Genomic DNA, 21,701 nt, shown 5'->3' on the forward strand with positions numbered 1-21,701 from the left:
TTTTCATCTGATCCTGACGTCTTTTACAGAGGTAAGGAAATAGATGCAGCACAAGTTGCTGAGGTTTGAGGACCTTGTATTTAAGCAGAGGAGTGGGAAGTGACTGGCCAGCACTGCTGGGGTTGGAATCAGCCCTTCCCTGCTAGGAATGAGAAGGGCCAGTTAATGAAGGTCTCAGTTGTCTGAGCGGCTGTAGCTGCTGGGAAGACCCTAAGCGCCCTGGTGGATGCCCCTCCCTGATTTTACCAGCCCAAGACACAGAGGAGGAACCTAGACCCAGAGTGATGAGGAAGCTAGAAAACTGGGTAAAAACTGATGTGACAGGAACACAGCAGTTGAACATAGTAGGGTTTGGAATAGAACAAAGCAATTGATTTCGGTTTGGGTTCCCATCCACAAATAGCAAATGCCAAATTACTGAAGTCTATAAACTTTTAAGAAGGTGATTCAAAGCTCATCCTCAATGTATTTTAAATCATTCTTCCTCTTTGGGGTGGTGGGGGAATGGCTGCAGGGAAGTAGGGAACCTCAATTTCAGAGTTCAGTGAGGTGGGTGGAAACCCCCCACTCCCCACCCCTGGACTTATGTTCAGGATTTGTATTCACTAAATACTCATTTTAGAAACGACTCCTCCTCTGAAAATGAAATCCCTACAGTGGTTTTTAAAAACTGTAAAATATATGCATTTATGTTGAAACACCCCCTTTCTAACTCCCTAATAGGTTTTCAAACATAGGAATAAAACTCTTAAAGCATCATATTTAACTGCTACTTTTCAAAATAGCAGCCACAAAACAATATGTGCAGAAGAGAAAAATGTATCCTCTACCTAATGAACGGATGTGTTTCTAATAGTAGGTTTTTGCAGTCCCTCATGGGTTGAAAGGGAACAGAGGACAGGGAGAAGACAGGGTGGAAAGCACCTACCTGAATGTTTTACAGATGTAAGCAATGGGGAATTGTTACATGAAAGTGACATGCAAACTAGGGGAAAAACTAGGAGGGGAGAAGTAGCTCTATGCATTCGGGATCATTTAGATGAAAGGGAAGTTGATTTGGAAGAAAAGTTGCCTTGGTTTATGCAGTTAAGAATTCTGCCCTAAAAATCATAACAATGTGACCCTGGAGGCCCCTACCACCCTCCCCAGGGGGTTTACAAACTCTTAGCAGAGGTCATGTCACTCATCTTTGTGTCTCCCTAGGTCAGTGCTTTGGGCATACCTGGTACTAAATAAATGTCTATGGTGCTAAATTTGGCACCATAGTATAATTTGCATCATAAAAACTTCTCATTGTGAACCAAAGATGCATATTTATCAACCAAAGGACCCTCTTGAGAAGAAGGGTGTACAGGTTTAGAAGAAGAGACCTAGGGTCTAAATGGGTCAGTGCATTTCAATTTATTAATTCAACAAATGTATTGAGTCTCTGCCACATGCTAGATATGGTGATACATGATACAAAGGATTTACAGAACTCCCTTGAAAATTTAGTAGCTGTAATAATTCTAGTTCCAATTAATGGGCCAACATCACTATGAAATATAACTTATTTCCAATACTTCAAAAAATAAGGAATGTGAGAGAAAGGTCCTTTCTTAACAAGAATCTCCCCTTCCTCTCCCAACCTACCCCCTGCCCCAAATAGAGAAAGAGAAAAATAAAGAACATGTGCTTTACCTCACTCTTGCTCAACTTTAATTCAAATCTTTTATCAGAAAGTTTTTGAAAGGCGCATTAATAATCGGATCAAAGATGCTAAAAGCAATTTATGCTGTTACAAGTAATAGTACTCAGATGCCTTAATCCTCTTTCAAAGGTATAAAGGACATGAAATGTTGTATTGCTGACTCATAGGTAATTAAAAATATATTGTACTTTACTGCCGATGGCTTTAGTATTTTATAAGTGTAACAATACTTTATAAACCACAAAAGCACTTAAAGCAGATTGACTTTTAACTGAAAATTTACTTTGTTCAGTTCTACATGATGCATGTAATTAGAGTATTGTTTAAAAGGCTATTTTTTTAATATAGTTTTTCCTGTGCTTTTTACTGCTTTGATTCTTCTTTTTCCACTTTTTCTTCCTGTTGCCTCTCCCTTCGGCGGCTTTTTTAGTGCAGTATTCATATTCTTCCCAAATTTAGGGGGAAGGAACATAACCCCTGACTCAAAAAGCAGGAAGGTTTCCTGCCTCTCAACTATGATAAAATGCTGCCACATATGCTTTGGGCGATGCCTCCAGGATGCCCGGGACCAAAGAGGAAGCCTGAGCACCAGGGAGCCGCTTGCTCTCAGCTGCCCCTGCACCAGCGAGGACGCATGTGCTCAGGGTTCCAACCTCTCTCACTAGCTACATGGTTCTTTACACCAGATGCCCGGGGCTGGATGACTGTTGTGGCTGTGCTACAGGGCAAGGCCAAGGGATCCAAACATTTTGTGTTTTAACCCACGGGGCTATGTAGCCAAGCTCAATGTAAAAGCTAAGAGACACACAAGAAACAAAATTATATAACTGCATAATAGTGTTCTTATTATGAATCTTATTGAGAATTCCTACCAGGATTGCAAACACCCACAGTGGACATTAATACGTATAATTATCCTTCATGGTACATCTACCTGCTTTAAAAATTATGTCTGCGTTCTAGAATTGCTCATTTTCAAGTTTCTTTCCAAAATGAAAGTATTCAGAGAGCCAAACTCCAAGATTCCCTCTTGGTTCAGACCTGAATGAATGGTAATAATACTTCCAAAAGATACAGCATGGTAAACACAGTGCCTCTGTAAGGTGATAAACTGCAAATCTATCAATCAGAGCTGGCCTGTGTTACTAAGCCCGGTGACAAGTTATTGCTATCATGCTTTCATTCTGAAATCATTAGATTATTCCGGGTACGTGGAGCTATGGACCATTTCTGAATTGCAGAGTGTCATGTAGACTTTTGGAATTATATAGAACAATCTCCCTTAATGCTGGGCACAATCACGTGTTCTACTGTCAAACATAGAATTTTATGTGGTTAATATTGTCAAACAGAGATAAGTTTTCTGTATAAAATTGTTCCTCTGAAAATTTGCACGTGGTGAATAATTTTTCAAGGAAATCGTTCAATTCACTTAAGATGCACAATGGAAGGCTTGGAAGGTTTCATTTTTTTCTAGAAAAATAATTTGATATTCACACTGCTTTTTCTTTAGAGTCATATTCAGATTTCAGAATGTCTTGTGACCATTACCCCTGTCGAGCATCAGAAAAAATGATTTCTTCTATGTCGTGTTTCAGGGGATAGCTGTATTTTTCTCTAGCAATAAATAGCACTCTCGAATTTGTTTTTTGTTTTTTGAGGAAGATTAGCCCTGAGCTAACATCTGCCATCAATCGTCCTCTTTTTGCTGAGGAAGACTGGCCTTGAGCTAACATCCATGCCCATCTTCCTCTACTTTATACGTGGGACGCCTACCACAGCATGGCTTTTGCCAAGTGGTGCCATGTCCGCACCTGGGATCCGAACCGTCGAACCCCGGGCCGCCAAAGCGGAACATGTGAACTTAACTGCTGTGTCACTGGCCTGGCCCCGTTTAATTTGTATTTTTAATCTCTCATCCTAGTAACCTTGAATGGTGTTTAGATCCTTGTTTACTCTTGGCTATTCTCTAGAAATCATTCATGAATGATCATTCAGTATTTTAGAATTTTTGTTTAAAAAGTTAAAATTATAAATGGACCCAGTAAGAAATTTCATAAATAACCAAATGGAAACAAGTTCCAAGTAAATGCCACTCATTAAGTTGATGACTTTGTATAAAATAATGCAGAGAGGACTATAAAAGAGCTATTATTTTCATATATGGTATTGACTAGAATAATAGAATGAGTCTCATAAACCAGAAATTTACATTTGATTCTAATGCCATTTTATCATTTGTACCTGTACGTAGCAACATCTTGCCTGTAAAAAATCAATCTTTCAGCAAGCCTGCTGGAGTGTCTTTCTCAGATCTATAAGAGACTCTGGTCCCAAGAAATACTGCAAAGTAGCTACACTTTTAAGAAGTAGTAATGAGATGATAGAATTAATAAAGCATCATAAGCATCATGCAGAAGGTAAAATTTGAAACTAGAACAGTACTTCTTACCGAAAAAGCTTTCTACAAACAATCTGACTCATATTGCAATATTATTTATAGAGTGTTTATCTAAAGTGTACAAGAACTTACAACAGAAAAGCTGCAACATCAGAAAATTGGATCAGTTTGGGAAAATGAGTCCCATTCAAGAAAACCAAAGAAAGGTCATCTACATCTTAGATCTAGGTCCTGGATCCATAGTCCTCTAAATGGGGCCTGGGCTGGGCTTTAGGGGGCTCATGAGCAACATGAGCAAGACCATAGTGCATTCTTCTGCCAAGCAGTAAAGGACAGAGCTTTCATCCAATTTGCCCAAGGCATAGTACTATAAAAGCTTAAAAGTCTCTGAATCCTGGAGTATTATATTTCAGTTCTTTATTCTCAGCATTTAACATAGAACCCTGACTGTATTAGGTACACAGTATATTTTTGTTAAATGAACACATATTATTCCCAGGAAGAAGGCAATTATAGTAAATTAAGTCTACTCAAAGAGTATCTGTTAAGAGGAATTGTCCCAGCCTCCAAATTCTTGGAGAATAACAAGCTAAAGTAGTGGTTCTCACTGTGGGTGATTTTGTCCCCATAGGGGACATTTGGCAAGGTCTAGAGGCATTTTTGGTGTGGGGAGTGCTACTGGGGTCTAGTGAGCAGAGGCCAAGGATGCTGCTAAACATCCTATAAGGCACAAGAAAGGCCCACATGACAAAGAATTATCCAGCCAAATAGGTCAATAGTGCTGAGATTGAGAGACCCTGAACTAAAGTAACTAAACTCTAAAACCAACCCGGAATGTCTTGCAAACGAAACTGGGAGACCTCTGAGAATCTCACAAAAATCCTCATCACAAGCAGTATTTAGGAATGTTACACCAGATTTTTACATCAAAGCCCTAGTCTTTTCTAACTCCTAAAATGTTTTAATAATTAGGATACGGAATATCAATATCCCAAAGTAAATTTAAAGAAATGTCCTTCTTAAAATAAATCTATATATCTGCTTGTGAAATAGGGGGGAATCTGCCCAAACATGCTAACTTGGTTTTCTTCTTTGTGATTCTGTCACAATTTTTTTTTACTGTTGAAAAGACCTACACACACACACACACACACACACACATATATATATATATATGGGTTATATGGTGTCTTAAAAGTATTTTTCTGCCTAATATCTTAAGTGTGGCATTAACTTAATTGCTGTGAAAATTATAATGTGTAATCCTCAGGATGAAATTATTTGGATTATACAAGGGGCTTGATGGAAGGGTTCTTTTCATATTGTACAACTTCTGACTCTTAGACACAAATGTCTAGTACAGAACTCATCCAAACAAGCACTCGATGAGACACACACCACACCTGCTACCACTTTGGATTAGATGTGGACAGCGATCTAATGGGCATGTATTTTCATTTCCTAATGTATCTTGAAAGTCACAGGAAGCCCAGCCCTCCATCCAGCTCCTCACTGACCTCTTTCCCTCCACTCTTTTCTGTAACATTTAGAAATGTTCACAAGTTTGGACAGCGAATTCAGGAGTTGGAAGAAAATGAGAGAAAACTGTGTACAGCAGAAGACATTCCAAAGAGGTAAAAAGCATAGCATCTGCAATTGAGTGGCTCTGATCCTCTAGAATTTATGTGGACCTACTAACTGCAATAGGTCTCACAATAGTGTCTGATCAGTAAGACTTGGAAACATGAATTCCAATTGCCTTGCTAATTTCTATTTCATAAATATTATCTGTATAAATAAATATGTGCAATCTAGTGACTGATCTATTAAGAAGTATTTACCAAATTAAACATGATTACTTTTATACATACAGCCAAAATCAAGAGTAAGTAAAAACACTGAAAATTGGAACTCTGCTGGAAATCTCTCTTGATTCTTTTATGGGTAAAGTTACTAAATGACAATGTGTTTTGTCATTTCTATGACAGCCTGATTGGATTCCATTTTGAGGAGTGGTTACATAGCAAGATGACTCTGCTATAAAATAATTTTTAGTTATTTTTGCCCTTGTTGTTTTGATGTCTCAAGTAACTATGAAGAAAGGCTAAAAATTTAGTCTGGCAAAAACCATTTTCCTTTTATAGGGCTTTCCCCCTTGATACAATGACTTTGAGCCAGTTACCTAACCTCTGTATCTTGGCTTCCACATTTGTAAAATGGGTATAATGCTAGCACTTCCCTCATAAAGTTGTTGTGAGGATGAAACAAATTTACACATGTGACGTGCTTAGAGCAATGGCTGGCACAGAGTGAGTGCTCTGTACACACTGTGAATACCGTTTTCTCCCAGGATGCTAAACCATTTTCAACGTCTCTCTAATGGCCTTGAAATCATAAAACGGTCCTGTCTCTGCCCCTACCTTGGAGTCCTAAAAGTCAATGATTGTTTCTTATTTGTCTTTGCAACTGCAGTCTTCAGAAAATTGAGTAAAATATTTGTTGAATCACCTTCCCATAAAATTTCTACATTACACTGACAGTGCATTCTTTCCTATTCAATCCAATATTGGTCTCTTCTTAAATGTTAAGTAGGCCTATTTACTTAGACTTAGGAAGTCTATTTTTATCTTTGAGTAAATACCAAGGTTGTCCAATTATTTCCTAACTGACTTAAAGTTAGAGAGAGTCTATTCTTAAAATGTGAAAAAATGGATTGATTCCAAGAATGCCTTAACTTTAAACCATGTCATTTTAGCTTCAGAGGTCAAAATAAGAACCATATTGCCCAAAGCTGGAAAAAAAAAACACCCCACAATAAACTTCCCTTTGAAGATACGGGGTGGTAACTTACTCTTTTAGTCAGCTGGGTATCCATCATGAAGTTGTGCACGTGCTTCTCTGCTTTGGTAAGTTCTAGCTTCCTTGCCACTACAGCTACCACCAGGGCTGTGCAACCAGCACCCTGAAAACCGGGAAAGAAGAGAACCCCAAGGAGTTGTTATTTTTGTTCTCAGTCACATTCAGAAAATGTCTTGCACCAAGTACAAAAGAATCTCGAGATTAAAAAAACTGTAGTATTCAGTGTCTTCAATAAATATTACAGAAATCACATGGTCAACAAGCAAAGCAACCTGCCTTTAGGATGGCATTAAAAATAGTAGTTCATATATTTTAAAAACGAAAACATATTTGAATCAAGCACATTTCAATCGTAAGAAATAAATGGTAAAAAAGCAACTTGCTAAATTTTCAGAGACTTCTTAAAAACAGAAAATGAGTTATATACCTATAATAGGAACAAATAATAAATGAGTAAATTAGCACAAATGCAGGCAGTAGAAATAAAAATCATTCTCTAGATAATATCATTCCATAATCTTCTCTCAAGATAAGACCAACAGGTCTTCTGGCCAATCAACTGTGATATAGCAGGAATGGACAGAGATGCGTTATCTGAGCACATGCACAGCTTCAAACTGTTCTGTGTGCATAATAGAAAGGGCCAGAGAAAGATCACGATGATCTGAATTTGGAAAACAGAGATATGTGAAGTGCCGAAGGTAACAGGTAACCATGCTACTATTCTAGAGGTTTACCAGCACTAAGGGGCCACCTTTGTTTTGAAAAAGTCAACATGAGTCCTTTTTGAATTATAGGCCACTGTGCAGATTTCTTAGGAAGAGACGTGTGACACTGTGTAGTGCCCTGGAGATTATAGTCCACCTCTTCTGCAATCAAGGTGCACCCATTGCAAGTTGTGAGATGTGGGGGTCTTCTTGGCTGAAAGACTAGTGATTATATACAGGGTCAGGCGGCAAGGCTATGCTGCCACAGCCACCTCATTGGCCCTGGGCACAGCTAACATTCTGGTAGGGAAGAGCCCAACTGAGGTGGGAAGTCCAGACTTCCAGACAGACTCTCAACCCTGAGAGGACCATAGAGAGTTGAGACTGTCAAGCTGTCTCAGTGGACAGATAACAAAGCATGAACGGCAGGGCACAGGCAGGAGTCCAAAGAAGAGGGACACAGAGTGCAACATTACAATACGTGAGGATCTTTCAACAGACTTGAATCTTTCTAAACTAGTTTTTAGTAGCACCCCCTAAAAGTTAGTGAAAAAGGTAAAGTGCTCACCAGATAGCTATATAAGAGCATCTCAAATTCCCATGTGGTAACCTGGTTTTTCTCATTACCAGTAGGTCTAAAAATCACAGAGTTGTAATAGCAACTCTGCACCTTAAAAGTGTGTTGGTTCACAACTTAAATATCTAATATTGGGGAATGGTTATATAACTTACAGCATGTCCACAATATATTATGACTCTATTAAAATTTTATTTCTAAAATATTCAAGGACAATATAATGTTTAAATAAGCAAGTTAGAAAATTATATACATAATATGCTCCCAATTTTATTTTTTAAAAAGGATGCACACTGGGGAAGAAAAAAACAACTGGAAAGAAATAAGTCCAACTGTGAAAAGAAGTTCTCTCTCAGTGGTTGGAATATCAGTGACATTTTGTTCTTTGTGCTTTTCTGTACAGTGCACATTTTCTACAATGAATACATATTACTTATACAAACACATAATTATACATTTAAAAAGTGACAACAATTTGTGGTTTAAAGAAAATATTACCTATCTACATTTAACCTTAAAAAAAATCAACCTAGGAAAATTATCTTTCTTCATGAGTCATATTTGACTTATGTTTTATTATAATTAATTATAGAATTATTTTTATTTGAATTAATAAATGTAATTTAGCTATTCAGTTATGGACCAAAGAAGGAATTTTGGGGCTCACTGAATGAATTGCTAAAGCAAATCTGGCAGGAGGAATGAGTGTAAGGAGAAAAGGAGAAAATAAATATGCTTGCCCTGTCTTGCCACAACCTGAGAACTATGATCATAGAGACATGGCCTCATTAATGAGCTGATATTGTTGAAATACAGTATTTCCAGAGGGTTTGTGTATTCCCTTCCATCTAGCTCTATAAAGAAATCAGTGTCCTCAGAAATGAAGTGATATCGATTCTATGATCAGAGAAAAAGGCCAGGAGGTATTCAGACAATATTTGGTTTAACCCTCTAATTTTAGAGATGAGACAACTACAGCAGAGTAATGAAGCTTGATTAGCAATGATATATTTCCCACACTTTACCTCATCTCATAATACCTTTATCTATGTTAGGATCACACATATTCTTATTTAAGGTCATTTCCATATGTATGATACAATATGAAGCACTGTCTTTCAAAGCAAAACCAGAAATTCAAATTCATCTTATTTTATGTGATAAACTCTTAAAGCAGGAATGTTTAAAAATTGAGTGATATGGTTAATTACCAAAATAAATCAACACTGTTCCTATTTCATAACTGGTGCAACTTTTAAATCAGTAGTTCTTAACTTTGAGTGTGACTAGAATCACTTGGAGAGTTTGTAAAAATCCCAGTGCTGAGAGACCACGTGCCCCACCAACTGAATCCTAATCTCAGGGATAAAACCCAAGCATCAGAATTTTTTAAAGCTCTTCAGGTGATTCCAAGATAGAGTCCCTGCTTTAGATGAAGAAGGATATGGAGGGAATATGGTGAACTCCTAGACTACTTTCTATTTTAAACAAGAGAGTTAAAGGTTATCAGAGTCATTTACTTATGAAGACATTCAGGAAATGATAAACAAGGAAAGTAAAGGCAGAGGATAGAGCATACAGGGTCACAAATGTCTGGGCTGTGTGATGGTTATCCTGATATTTTGTGCAGAGTGAAGACAATGGAAGCAAGGTGATTTTAGAGCTGGATACCAATGAAGTTGCAGAATGGCCTTTGGAAGCTTCTACACCTATTTTACTGACTTTCAAACATCAGCCACAGTGTCGAAATAGTTACGGAACGCTGATGAAGGGCTAGCCAGAATCAGTGGAAGGAATCAGTGGCCACCCACAATAGCCATCTGTACCTATCCACTGCATGACAGCATTTGCTTGACAAATACACGATCACCTGTTGCATGATGCTCCCAGCTATTCCTCAATCAGTGATTTATGGGCGATTCAAGGGAGGAAATCGTTCCTGAATAAGCAGAGAATGTAAAAACGTGAGGGGCTTCTACCGCCAGAGAGCGAGCTGTGGGCGGCAGTTGGCGCTAGAAGTTGAATATTGTTCTCCCCTGGCAGGTGGCCACTGCTGAGATCCTTCTGGAAAGAAATCAAAATCCTAACAGGAGTGGAAAATCACTGGTATCAAGAACCTTTAGAAGTCGAATTTTATTTGTGTTTATTCTTGGGCTCTATTTTTTCCTGCTGCTGGCCCATTTCGTGTTGAGCATTCTCAAGGTCACCAAAAGTCTTGTGCATTAAACCGAGTACCTTTGTTACAAACTGGAGAAGCAAGTGAATCTGACAATTTAGTAATTATTGAAACTATTATGTATATCCCTCATTCCATTATTCTAACTGTACCTTTAAATTGTACCTCAAGAGCCACTTAAAGAATTTAATCTTATGATTGTTAGAATACAGAGTCCTTCACTCCTTATCTGTAGTAAGTCTTATTTTAATTAGAGGAACTATAAGCTTATACTTCCCTAGGTTCTTAATAAATCATAAGAGGATTTGATATGTATAGAACTGCATTTCAGAATAACTTTCATTTTTTCTAATTTTTAGAGTTATGAAGCTGGCTCACCTCTGAAAGCTTTCTAGGTTTAAGGTAAATTCCTACACCATACTAATGGTTATAGTAATTTAGGTAATGGCATGATGTTATTGTCCACTCAGTGTCTATTTCCAGGACCATTCTCTTTCATAAAGTGAAAAAGAATGAAAGTAAATATGCTTTTACAACATTTTCTCCAAAGCGTGTCATCATCACAATGGATGCAGAAACAGTTGGGACTAACATATGTTACTCTCCGAAATTAAGATCCCTGTATGCCTTTAACAAGATGAGTCATAGTCCTCCACCAAAGTCAGAAAACGTTTCCTGGTTTACTTTTCTCCCATTTCATTTACGCTATTAGGAAAAAGCTAAGCAAATCATTAACCTGCCACTTCAGGACACTCGGGCAACTAAAAACTAAATGAAGAAAACACAGTATGTTTATGAAGACAATATATTAAAAGCAAAGGTTTAGGTTTTCCTTGGCTAGTTTATCATCTTTCCTTCTAACAGATTAGATGTTGCAAGAGAGAGAAGAAGAGGGGGGAGAGAGGCCTTGTCCTTAGAAAAGATAACTATTGAAAAGATAAGTAATTACTAATGTTCATTACCCTAAGCCAGATCAAAGTGAACGGACAAATGCCAATCAGAGAGCAGAGCTATAGTTGAATGCCAACACCTGGAGAGTCTCAGATGCTGCCAAGTTAAAATGTAGTGCTTTTCTCCCATACAGCACAGATACTGTAAGCCATGGTGGGTCCCTAAACTTTAAAAGAAGTTCAGGTATCTCGTTTTCCCCAAGATTATTTATCATGTAATGTTTGAAAAATGCAAAGAAGTGACATATTTTTACTTCAGATGACCTGGTTATGTTGATCCTATAAATACTTCCAAGAATCATTTTGAAAAAAACACTTTGGGATCAACCTTTAATAACTTAAGAATACAAGCCTATGGAAAAGAGAAATTCCTTTAAGAGCACAGTGGGGAAGGGTTTTGATTCTTTTCTTATTAAAAAAGGCACCTGCCAAAGATTCAACATAATAATGAAAATTATGATTTTTTCAGGAAATTCCAGAATACTCACTACCACAGAGAATGACTCTGCTGAAAAATGCTAACGTTCATGGGCCTGGCCCCAGGGCATAGTGGTTAAGTTAGGTGTGCTCGACTTTGGCGGCCCAGGTTTGTGGGTTCGGATCCTGGGTGCAGACCTACACCACTCGTCAGCCATGCTGTGGCAGCAACAATAGAGGAGGCCTGGCACAGATGTTAGCTCAGGGCGGATCTTCCTCAGCAACAACAATGAAAAAACTGCTAATGTTCAAAAAATTCCAATGTTAAGTTAATTATCCTCCTGCAAGTCTTACTTGGGTCTTACTCACCTCCTGTGGCTCCTAAAAGGTCAAACTTCAGTTTGATAGCCAATTTATTAAACTATCAGTAACTAAAATTTCTCAAAATGGAGTTAATTTGGAAAAAATCATGCTTTTTACCTAAAATACACATAGAACAGCTTTTAGATTGATTAACTTTCATTTTAAAATATCAACTTGTCCTCCAAAAGGAAGGTAAAATGAGTATTTGAAAACATTGCCCATTTTTCTGTCCCTGGGGTTGACTGACTCAATATCTTAGAAAAATAAATAACATTTTTACTGCATTTGCCTGACATAAGTAATTATTCTTTCATTAAAATACGTAAAACAATCAATTCTGGCAAATAAAATTTTATAAAACACTCCGCCTTAATATTATATCCCTCTGGAATTTTGCAAGATCTCTTCAGGTCATGAAAATAAACAACACTCAAGGTAATTTTGAAGACAAATTCCCTCTATCAAAATGCCCTACCTCTGAGTATCTTCCAATACACGTTGATATTTGCTGATGGGGGGTAGAGGTCAATTTGAATGTCCTCATCCTAAGGAAGATGCGGGGGGGAAGGTGGGAGTGGTTTTTCAGGTTCGGTGATAAAGCCTGGGCTTGGAAAACCAGAATCTGCTTTAGAGTGATTTGCCTGTGCAGCTCCCTCTTGTGCTTGGTGGTTGGAAAGAAGGAAGTGCTGCATCAAACTGGTCATCAACAGTGAGTCATCCCTGGGTTTCAATCTCCTTATTAGCAACAGCGCCAATGTGAGTGCACGTATTTTAGAGACAGGAAGGGCAGCTCTGCCAACTGAAAGTGCTGAGGGTTTGGAAAAATAAGTGGAATTGTAGAGTCAACGAGTTGGATGCTAGAAGGTCACAACTTCCAACTATACTTGCCGGTACCTGGAAGAAAGCAGCTGTCAGATTTCTGAAGAAATTTTCTTGGGGAGACGTGAGGGTGCACTTAGGGCGCTGGTGGAGAATTTAGTCTTATGACTGAAAATGTCCATCAGCCCCTCCTCTGCTCTGCACAAAATAGAAACTACTGGAAGAATTTAAAGATACACTCTCCTCACTGAGCCTTTATTTGGTGAGATTCAGTGAACATACCAGAAGGAAGCAAAAAACAAACAGAAATGTCTTCAAAATTATTTGATATGAACACCTCATGTCCAATTATGTAAGACATGTAAAAGTATCCTGGAACTTTTTGCTTATTCACACAGACAACACCAAGGAATGAGTTTAGTCTAGTTTCTCAGGATTTCCACTTCTCCTGGCAGCGGGGGAAAATCCTTAAACGCAAAGACAGAAAGTAGCAGGAATATAATCAGACCTTAAGTTTAGCTCTCTTTAATACCAGTCATTCTTTTTATACAAGCTCTGGCTGATTTAGGACTGTGTTTGGAACACCCTCTGACTGGGCTAACAGTGTAGCGTTCCCACCCTTCATGATGAAACTATTGAACTCGGACAACTGCCTGAGTAGCCATGAGACCCTAAATCAAGACTCCTTACCCTGGGGCAAATTCAATGCCGACAGGATTATTATCAAATGTTCTCATCCTAAAATGGTGTAAAAAATTGACTTTCTTTTTTTGTTCCCTGAGTAAAATTTTAAAAATTAACTGGTGTGGTGATTTTTAAATTGTTATGAACTGTGAAATCCCATGCATTGCTTTTGTTTATACAAAAATACTAATGGGACGGAAGAAACCTAAATCACACATATCAGAAGTGGCCTCACTTTTGCTGAGGAATCCATGGTGGACTTTGTCGAACACCAGGGGTTTATAGATCAGCATTAGAGGGCCACTTATCAGATAATAACCTGTGTCCCTAGGAATGGGCAGATATTACTCCATGAAGATAATTAGGCCAAAAAATTCAGTCATCCATACTCTAGATAAAGGGCCAATAAGAGTTGCCATAATTTTACAGAACAAGAAGCAAAAATTACAAATGAATGACCTTCGTTCTAATACAAGAGATACTCTTACCAATGAGGCTGTATTCTAATCTTGAAATAATCATACATATTCATAGGTATGGGAAAATTACATCTTTCAGCATATGTTATATCTATATGTACAGATACGATAACTTTTTAAATGCTAAACAAAACAATTACTTTATTATAAAGTTGGAGATACTGAAGAACTAGCTGGTGCTCACAAAAAGCTAAGATACCATGATCTAACAATGTTGTTTCCCTACCACCTTCAACCAAACAAATAAAGCTATTTAGAATTCATGCCATTGGTTATCATGACATCCACAATAATAAATCCTCAGGTCCTTAGTACCTCCTCAAACAGGAAGGATAAAAGAATAAGGAGAAAGTAATTACAACCTTGATGGTTTTCTCTTGAAGGGTAATGAGTAACTTTGTCTATTAGGCAATCCTATGATCTTATGTTTTTAAAATGATATCCAGGAGAGAGGAAGAGATCTTTGTCTCTGAAGTTCTAATATTAGGTAGATTTTGGTAAAAGGGAAATTTCTACTTGATTTGTTTGATCTATCACAATGGAAGCCCTGTTAAAGCATTTCAATATCCCAGATCCACTTATTTTATTATTTCCGTAATCATCTATGTATAACATTGTAAACACAACCTTAAAAATTATATGCAAAGCTTTGCATGATTGTCTTGGATTCGCAATTTATATTTCAGGCCAGGAGAGGCTATTTTTTGATAAACCCATTTAGTTCTCTTACAAATATTCTAAAGAACTCTCCTCACAGTTTAACAATATATTTCTGCCCAGAGCACTGCAGATTAATCTTAATGTCCTTGGCTCCCAAAAATATAACTCATGACACAATTAAGCTATTTAAAAATTTTAAACTAGTTTAATTTTGAGTTTTTACCAAGGAAATGCGAACATTCAAGATGATGCCATGAAATAATTCATGACTTTCATTAGTTGTAGGAAGAAAACACGCAGTGCTAATTTCTTTGTGTGCGCATTTTTGAAATGGGAAAGCTTTATAGGTGTTAGCATTTAGATCAATTGTGTTTTTCTTTAAAGTAAAAAAAACCCACATAAAGGTATAAATTCTATCAAAATTTCATAAACACAAGAACAAGAAAATTCAAATATAAAGAGCACAAAGAAACACAGTACTTCAGATATAATACACAAAATGATTCTGGGATGACCCTGTGCTCTCTCAGGAGTGTTGTAAATTGTATTTCTTTTTCACAATTTATTAAAGGCCAGAGGAAGAGGGACATAGAGACGGAGAGATGACTCATGGGAAATCTGACATGGTGCATTCTACCTAAACACGCATTGCAAAAGTCCAAGGGAGAATAGGCAAATCACTGCCTAAACTGAAAACAAGTCATATCTGGCTTAGATAATCCGAAAGTGACAAACTGCTATTTAAATTACTGAAAGCAAATGAAAACAAAATTTGTCTGACAAAACAGAAACACATTTCATCTTAAGGAAACTAACCTTTTATATGGACTATGAAAAAAATATTTTCTTTTAGGAATCCATATTGTCAGCCAACAGTCTAAGTACTAGTTTCTAAGTAACCTCCATCCATAAACTCTTGCTCCCCAGAAAATTTACATGAAATATAATCCACTCCCAGAAGCTCACCCCCAGCAGACTGCTCTGTGGTCTGACTCCATGAGAATTTGCTTGGCCTGGGCATAGAGATAATCCAACTCTACATAGGATTTCAAATTTCTCTGCATGCAAGTAAATGATTTTTTATCAGGTCAACAAGAGACATCTGTTCCTTATCAGGAAGACGGAATGGAGCTCCTGAGCCCAAGAACAGAGAGACTGTTTCACCAGGAGCTTAGAGGGCAGGAACGATGTCACTATAAATTTCATGGCATATAACACCATTGGGTCCATATAGATTAAACTTGCGTATAAACTCAAGTTTTTTAAAACAAAGTAAGATCACTAGTGAAACCTAAGCAGTAGCAGGAAGTAGTTCAAGCACTAAACAGAAGATTTGTGCTGTTAGAACAGACTTTGAAGGAACTGTTCTTGAGACATTAAGGATGAAGAAAAAAATCGTGGTAAGATAAAAGTAGCACAAGATCCAGACAGAGATAACCTCAAATTTGGCTCTGATCCCATGACAAATGAGCCTGTTTGCATGAACCCTGAGTCATTCCTGATTCAAAAATAAAATGGAGGACATCTTGCCAAACAGGAATACCAAGGAAGTTGTTTCTAAGAGCGTGAGGGGAAAGACTCTGCATTACCAGTTCTGTTTTTATAAATAGCATCATTCGTGTCTCTTGTGGGCTTGTTATGGGCCCTCCAAAAATACACACATGCAAATTTTATTTCCCAAAGCATTATACTATATAATAAAATGCTATCTTTTGAGGAAAAAGGAGGAAGTGATCCAATAGTAAACATAATGGACCATACCAATTGTAATGAAAAAAAATAAATGTTCACTAAAATTCACAAAACTGTATGTTTCCTTTTTCTTTTTCTTTCTTTCTTTTTTTTTTTTTGCTAAGGAAGATTAGCCTTGAGCTAACATCTGTTGCCAATCTTCCTCTTTGTTTTTCTTGAGGAAGATTATCCCTGAGCTAACAGCTGCACCAATCTTCCTTCACTTTATATGTGAGTTGCCACCACAGACTAGCTGACCAGTGGTGTAGGTCCATGCCTGGGACGTGAACCCGTGAACCCAGGCTGCCAAAGTGGAGCACACTGAACTTAACTACTATGCCATCGGGCTGGCCCCTATATGTTTCTTTTATAAGCAAATAATATTAGATTATGACCCCTAAAATTATATTTTCCACAATCGTGACTTGAAATGATCATCCTGTTACTACTGGTGACCTTAAAATTGGCCCTGGTTTTTATTTTCACAGCCAGCTGCCCCATCCCAGTTCAGTCGGGCCAAGTGGGAGAAGAATATTCCCACCTTATCTGTGCCATGGGCACTCAGTCCTTCCAGCTTCCCAGGCAGCTGCTGTGAGGGTATGTGCTGCACTGGCCACCGTTCAAAAGCCCTCATGTGGAAAGCCTGCCTCGCTTCTGCTAACCTGGGGGTGGACATAGCAGAGGCATTGGGCAGGGATGCCTAACTTCAAAAATGCTGGGAATTTCCTGCCTAACGAGCTCCTAGTACTGGTTCACATTCTTACAGAGGCAGAAAACAAATAAAAATCAAGATAACACTCTCTGCTGTAATCAAACTATAAAAAGCAGATGAGGAATGAAGAGAACCTAGGTTACTGAAAATGGTACATCAATTTGAAACTACCTCTGGCTTAAACATTTAAAAGATCACAGCACATTATAATAAATTTTAGACCACTTGCTAGCCTTACATTTTCATATATCTGAAACAAATAGTAGAAACCAGTCCTAGCCAAATCGTAGTGTGTAAGGGGCAAGGAACAGGTCTGAGCCAGCTGAGTGTCACCATAGGCAGCAAACCTTTCTCAAGTGCTCCACAAGTCCTGGCCTCCGGACCCCAGCCTCATGCTATGCCACTTTCCCATTTTACTCTGTATGCTCCTGGCCCAGTGGCCTTGCTCCAATGTCCCAAGCTCCTCCTTGCCTCATTACCTTCAAACCAATCATTTCCTCTTCCTGGAATGCCCTTCCTTCCTCTCATTTCGCCTGACTACCCTCCCTTCCCATATCAGCTTATAAGTCAACTTTTCAGGGATCAATTTCTAATCAATTAACAATTATTTTTCACTTATTTTAAGAGTAGGTCTTCCCCTGTACGCTTCATGAAGGCAGGACAGGAACAGTTTCCATCTTCTTTTGCTGTCTTCCCAGTATCTAGGCCAGTGCCTGGCATATTACTGGCACTCAACAAATATTTGTTAAAATAATAAATATAATTAATAAAATGTCATGTAATTCTTCAACCCTTCAACATGCTGCAAGATAGTTATTATGTTGTACATTTTACAGAGGAGGGAAGTAAGTTTCAGAGAAGACAAATTTACTTAAGTTCACACAGCTAGTAGGAAATGACAGAACTCAGACTCAAGCAAAGAATTTCCTCCCTCTGAGTTGAAGCTTTAAGATCAGATTTATTCATGAAATTATTGCATTTCCCAGAAGAAGCAATCCAGCAGCTCTATGACCTCAATGAAGCTTCATGATGAGAAGAATTAAGATGAAAACTGTTGACGTTCTCTCCCAACACAGTCTGATTTATTTATACTGATTTCCTGCTATTGGGGAACAAAGCAGCTTACAATGACTTCTGCACATGGACCCAACACTCTAAGCACTTTGTTGAGTGTAAATAAAATAGATGGAAAGCAAAAAGACACTTACCATAATCCCGGTAAGCAAACAGACTCCTTTCCCACAGTATGTGTTAGGTACCATGTCACCATAACCAATGGAGAGAAAAGTTATTGATATCAACCACATTGCTCCAAGGAAGTTGCTAGTAACATCCTGTTGATCATGGTACCTGAAAAATAGCAAACAAAGCCAGTCCTTTATAATTAATCTACAATGTGGCTGCCAAGGGCAGCTGGATTCAATCCAATGAATTCACTAAGTAGCTTCTATGAACTGCTCTATGGAGAGGTTCTCAAAGCTCATTATTATAAATAAAATAGAGATTCCACCTAAGCAATCTGAAAGACATCATGAAATTCTTCAACTTTAAAAATAATCTGAAAGAGAAACTGTAAAATGTGAAAACTGCTTTTCTCACTGGTGGAAACTGACAAACACACATTTATCTTTGAACCCTGCTCATGTCTCATCGTTCCTTTATGTCCACTGGCTTACAGGACAATATGCAGTCACTCTATCTCATCTCACAGCTTCACAGCAGAAGGAGACATGCTGTTCCCTTGCTACCTTTATTTCCCTAATGTGCCAACTCCTCGTCATCCTTCAAAGATAAATTCCAGTGGGAGCCTTTTCTGTCTCTTCTTCTCCAAGCCCCTGCCCTGAGCTCCCTCAGCATCCTGTGTATTCCTCCATCACGGGACTACAGCGTAACCATCTACTTGGAGGTCCTGCACCAGCTGTCCTCCTGGAAGACAAAAACTGCACCTTTGATCACACATTCCTGCCAAGAACTGAAGCTTAATAGAAGTTATTGCCTCACCAGTTGCATACAAAGAGCTTGTGGTCAAAAAGAAGGAGGACACAGTTTATCCTGATTATTCTTTGAGGAGGAGATTTTTTATATCAGAAACAGATATCCTATAGCATTTCTAAACAGTACCCCTGGCCCATGATAGGGACAGTGCTATCCACCACGCATACACCAGTGAGGCCATGTGAGTTGTTACTCTAGAAGAAAGTGCCCTGGATGCATGTTCTATGTAGCCATGGTACTCCTCTGTTCTCCATGGTGGTCAGACCTCAGACTCTGGTCACTCGAAGCATTCCCTGCTCTTCACCCAACTTCTCCTAAGCACCACCCTTCCTTCTCAGCTTTCAGGTGCCACTGGGGAGAGCTTCCCTTCCCTCATCTCCTGCTCTCCCAAGCAGGCTGGTAATCCTCTGGTGCTCATCTTACCCTGGCTTGCACTCAGTCCTGCCTTTCAACTTTACTCCCTGTCTGTACTGCCAGAGCTGTGGTGGCAAGGAGGCTGCCCCCTGGCCTGGGCCCCAGGATTGACTTCATATACAACCTACACTGGGCCAATGCATTCTCTGTGGGTTTTTTTGTTTTTCTCTGTCCTTCATCTCATGTCAAAGCTCCTGTATCTATTACTAAAAGTGGAGAAGGTTCATAGAGAGTAAGCCTTCCTCTCAGTATCAGTGGATTTTACCTCTGTCTTTGGATACTGAAAAGACCCATGCTTATCAGTTTTGTACTTTGTTTTCTTCCAAAGAAGTAAGAGAGAAGTTAAGAAATAGTATCTTCTGATACTTGGTCCAGGGAAAGAGAAACACCTGGCTGGAATGAAGGGAACCCAAGAGTAAGGAGTGAGGGCAATCACTGTATCTTCTAGAAGTAAAGGGAAAGGTATGTACACGGGTAGCCAGCCCCCACAGAGGAGCATCCTGTAAGTTTCTGATGACAGGAGGGTAGAAACCTCTACTATTTTACCCCAGAGAACTGGCACCATGACCTAGCTGTGGAGTCCTCTCTTCCCAGAATGACTGGGTGGAGAGGCTGTTATCACCAAAAGGGAGGTCAAGATGTCTTCCTAGCTTTCCGGGAAGACAGGTGAGTGCATTATCCCCAAGAACTTTGGGGGAAATAACATGTACAGAGGAGTAAGGGGTGTGATTAGTGCTGTACTTCAGCTACAACATGAACCAACAGGCTGTGTGAACTGCTCTGGGAGCCTACTTTGCCTGTGTAATGGGGCATCCATGGGAGAATGCGGTTTTCGCTTCAAACAAGACTATTAGAAGCAAGCTTTGGATTATAACTCACTCATGATATGAGGGCTTTCTATCGAGTATTCCTCATCAAGCAGTTGCCTAAACCAGGGAATCCATTACTCTGGTGTGGGTGTAGGCTATCTGAGAGATAGGGGAGGCAAAAGAGCTCATGTTCTACTCAATCTTTGACTGTGAAACAAAGTTTCTTCTTAAAGCATGATTTACACAAAGATCTGCTATATTAAAGAGTTTATGGCCTTAATTCCCTGATGCATATGAAATATTTGTGGATTGCTCACTAGGTGTTCTGCACTTGACTTGCACTTTCTCCTTTTACATTAATGTTTCAAGACATGGACGCTCTATTTGATGAAAACAGTCACATTCTTTACCCTCTCTATATCAGTAAAGTGTCCTCAATCACTCAATACTTAGAAAATGTGACAGTGTCCCAGTCAAATCTTCATTTCATATTATTTCTTCACTACACGTGATCAGGACACATCTGCTGGGTATGTGGTTTTCCTTTGGTAGGGCAAAGAGGAGTTTGAGGTTTCAGACTATAAACACAGGTCTCTAGAGGGCATCTTCACTGCTAAAGCAAGAAGGAAAACTCAACTCTGGCATGTGTGTGGAGGTCTTTCGAATCTGTTCTTCCTGGAACACTTTTGATTTGGTTTTTAAAGTTTGGGGCAGTAAGTGACTTTGAAAATTACAGCGAAAAGCATTCACTGGAACATGTGGGCAGGCTGACTCCTCTTTAGTTGCTTACTTTTAATAAATATACAAGTTTTAAATACACAAATTTCTCCCATCTTCATTTGACTCTGTCAAACACTCTCAAGTATTATGCCATTACATCAGTTAGTCAATATTTATTACATGCTGTGTACATTCTACTGGGTCAGAGACTGTCATTCAGTATTGAAGGACCTAATTAGAAATAAATATCTTTTCAGGAGTTGGTATTTAGGCTTGGGATTCAAGAGTAAATTATCTTTTTTGCCTACAAAATAATAAAGCTGCCTAGAAAATAGCTCAGAATGGAAAAATAACATCTCATATTAATGTTTATGTTACATTCAGACACACTTAGTCACGAATAATCAAGAAGAGGCAGGTAATTAGGAACCACATTAGATACTATAAGAATAATCAGGATTTCTTTTTGGACAACTCAGAAACAAATATTAGACTTATCAATAGGATGATATTATTCCTTAGAACACTGCCAGGTTTT

At 38.5% G+C, this 21,701-nt stretch overlaps 1 protein-coding gene across 2 annotated transcripts in view; it reads right to left on the bottom strand.

Annotated features, from left to right (window-relative positions):
• KCNN2 (potassium calcium-activated channel subfamily N member 2) overlaps positions 1 to 21,701 on the bottom strand; it is a 405,580-nt gene that overhangs the window by 12,892 nt on the left and 370,987 nt on the right. For both annotated transcript variants that reach the window (XM_014842806.3, XM_070517575.1), the window contains 2 exons: positions 18,434 to 18,575; positions 6,943 to 7,053 (listed from right to left, as the gene is read on the bottom strand). In XM_014842806.3, the coding sequence (XP_014698292.2) occupies positions 6,943 to 7,053; positions 18,434 to 18,575 (253 nt within the window). The remainder of the gene's footprint in view (positions 1 to 6,942; positions 7,054 to 18,433; positions 18,576 to 21,701) is intronic.

The sequence above is a fragment of the Equus asinus genome, chromosome 9, assembly GCF_041296235.1.
Source record: "Equus asinus isolate D_3611 breed Donkey chromosome 9, EquAss-T2T_v2, whole genome shotgun sequence".
Lineage (NCBI taxonomy): Eukaryota > Metazoa > Chordata > Mammalia > Perissodactyla > Equidae > Equus > Equus asinus.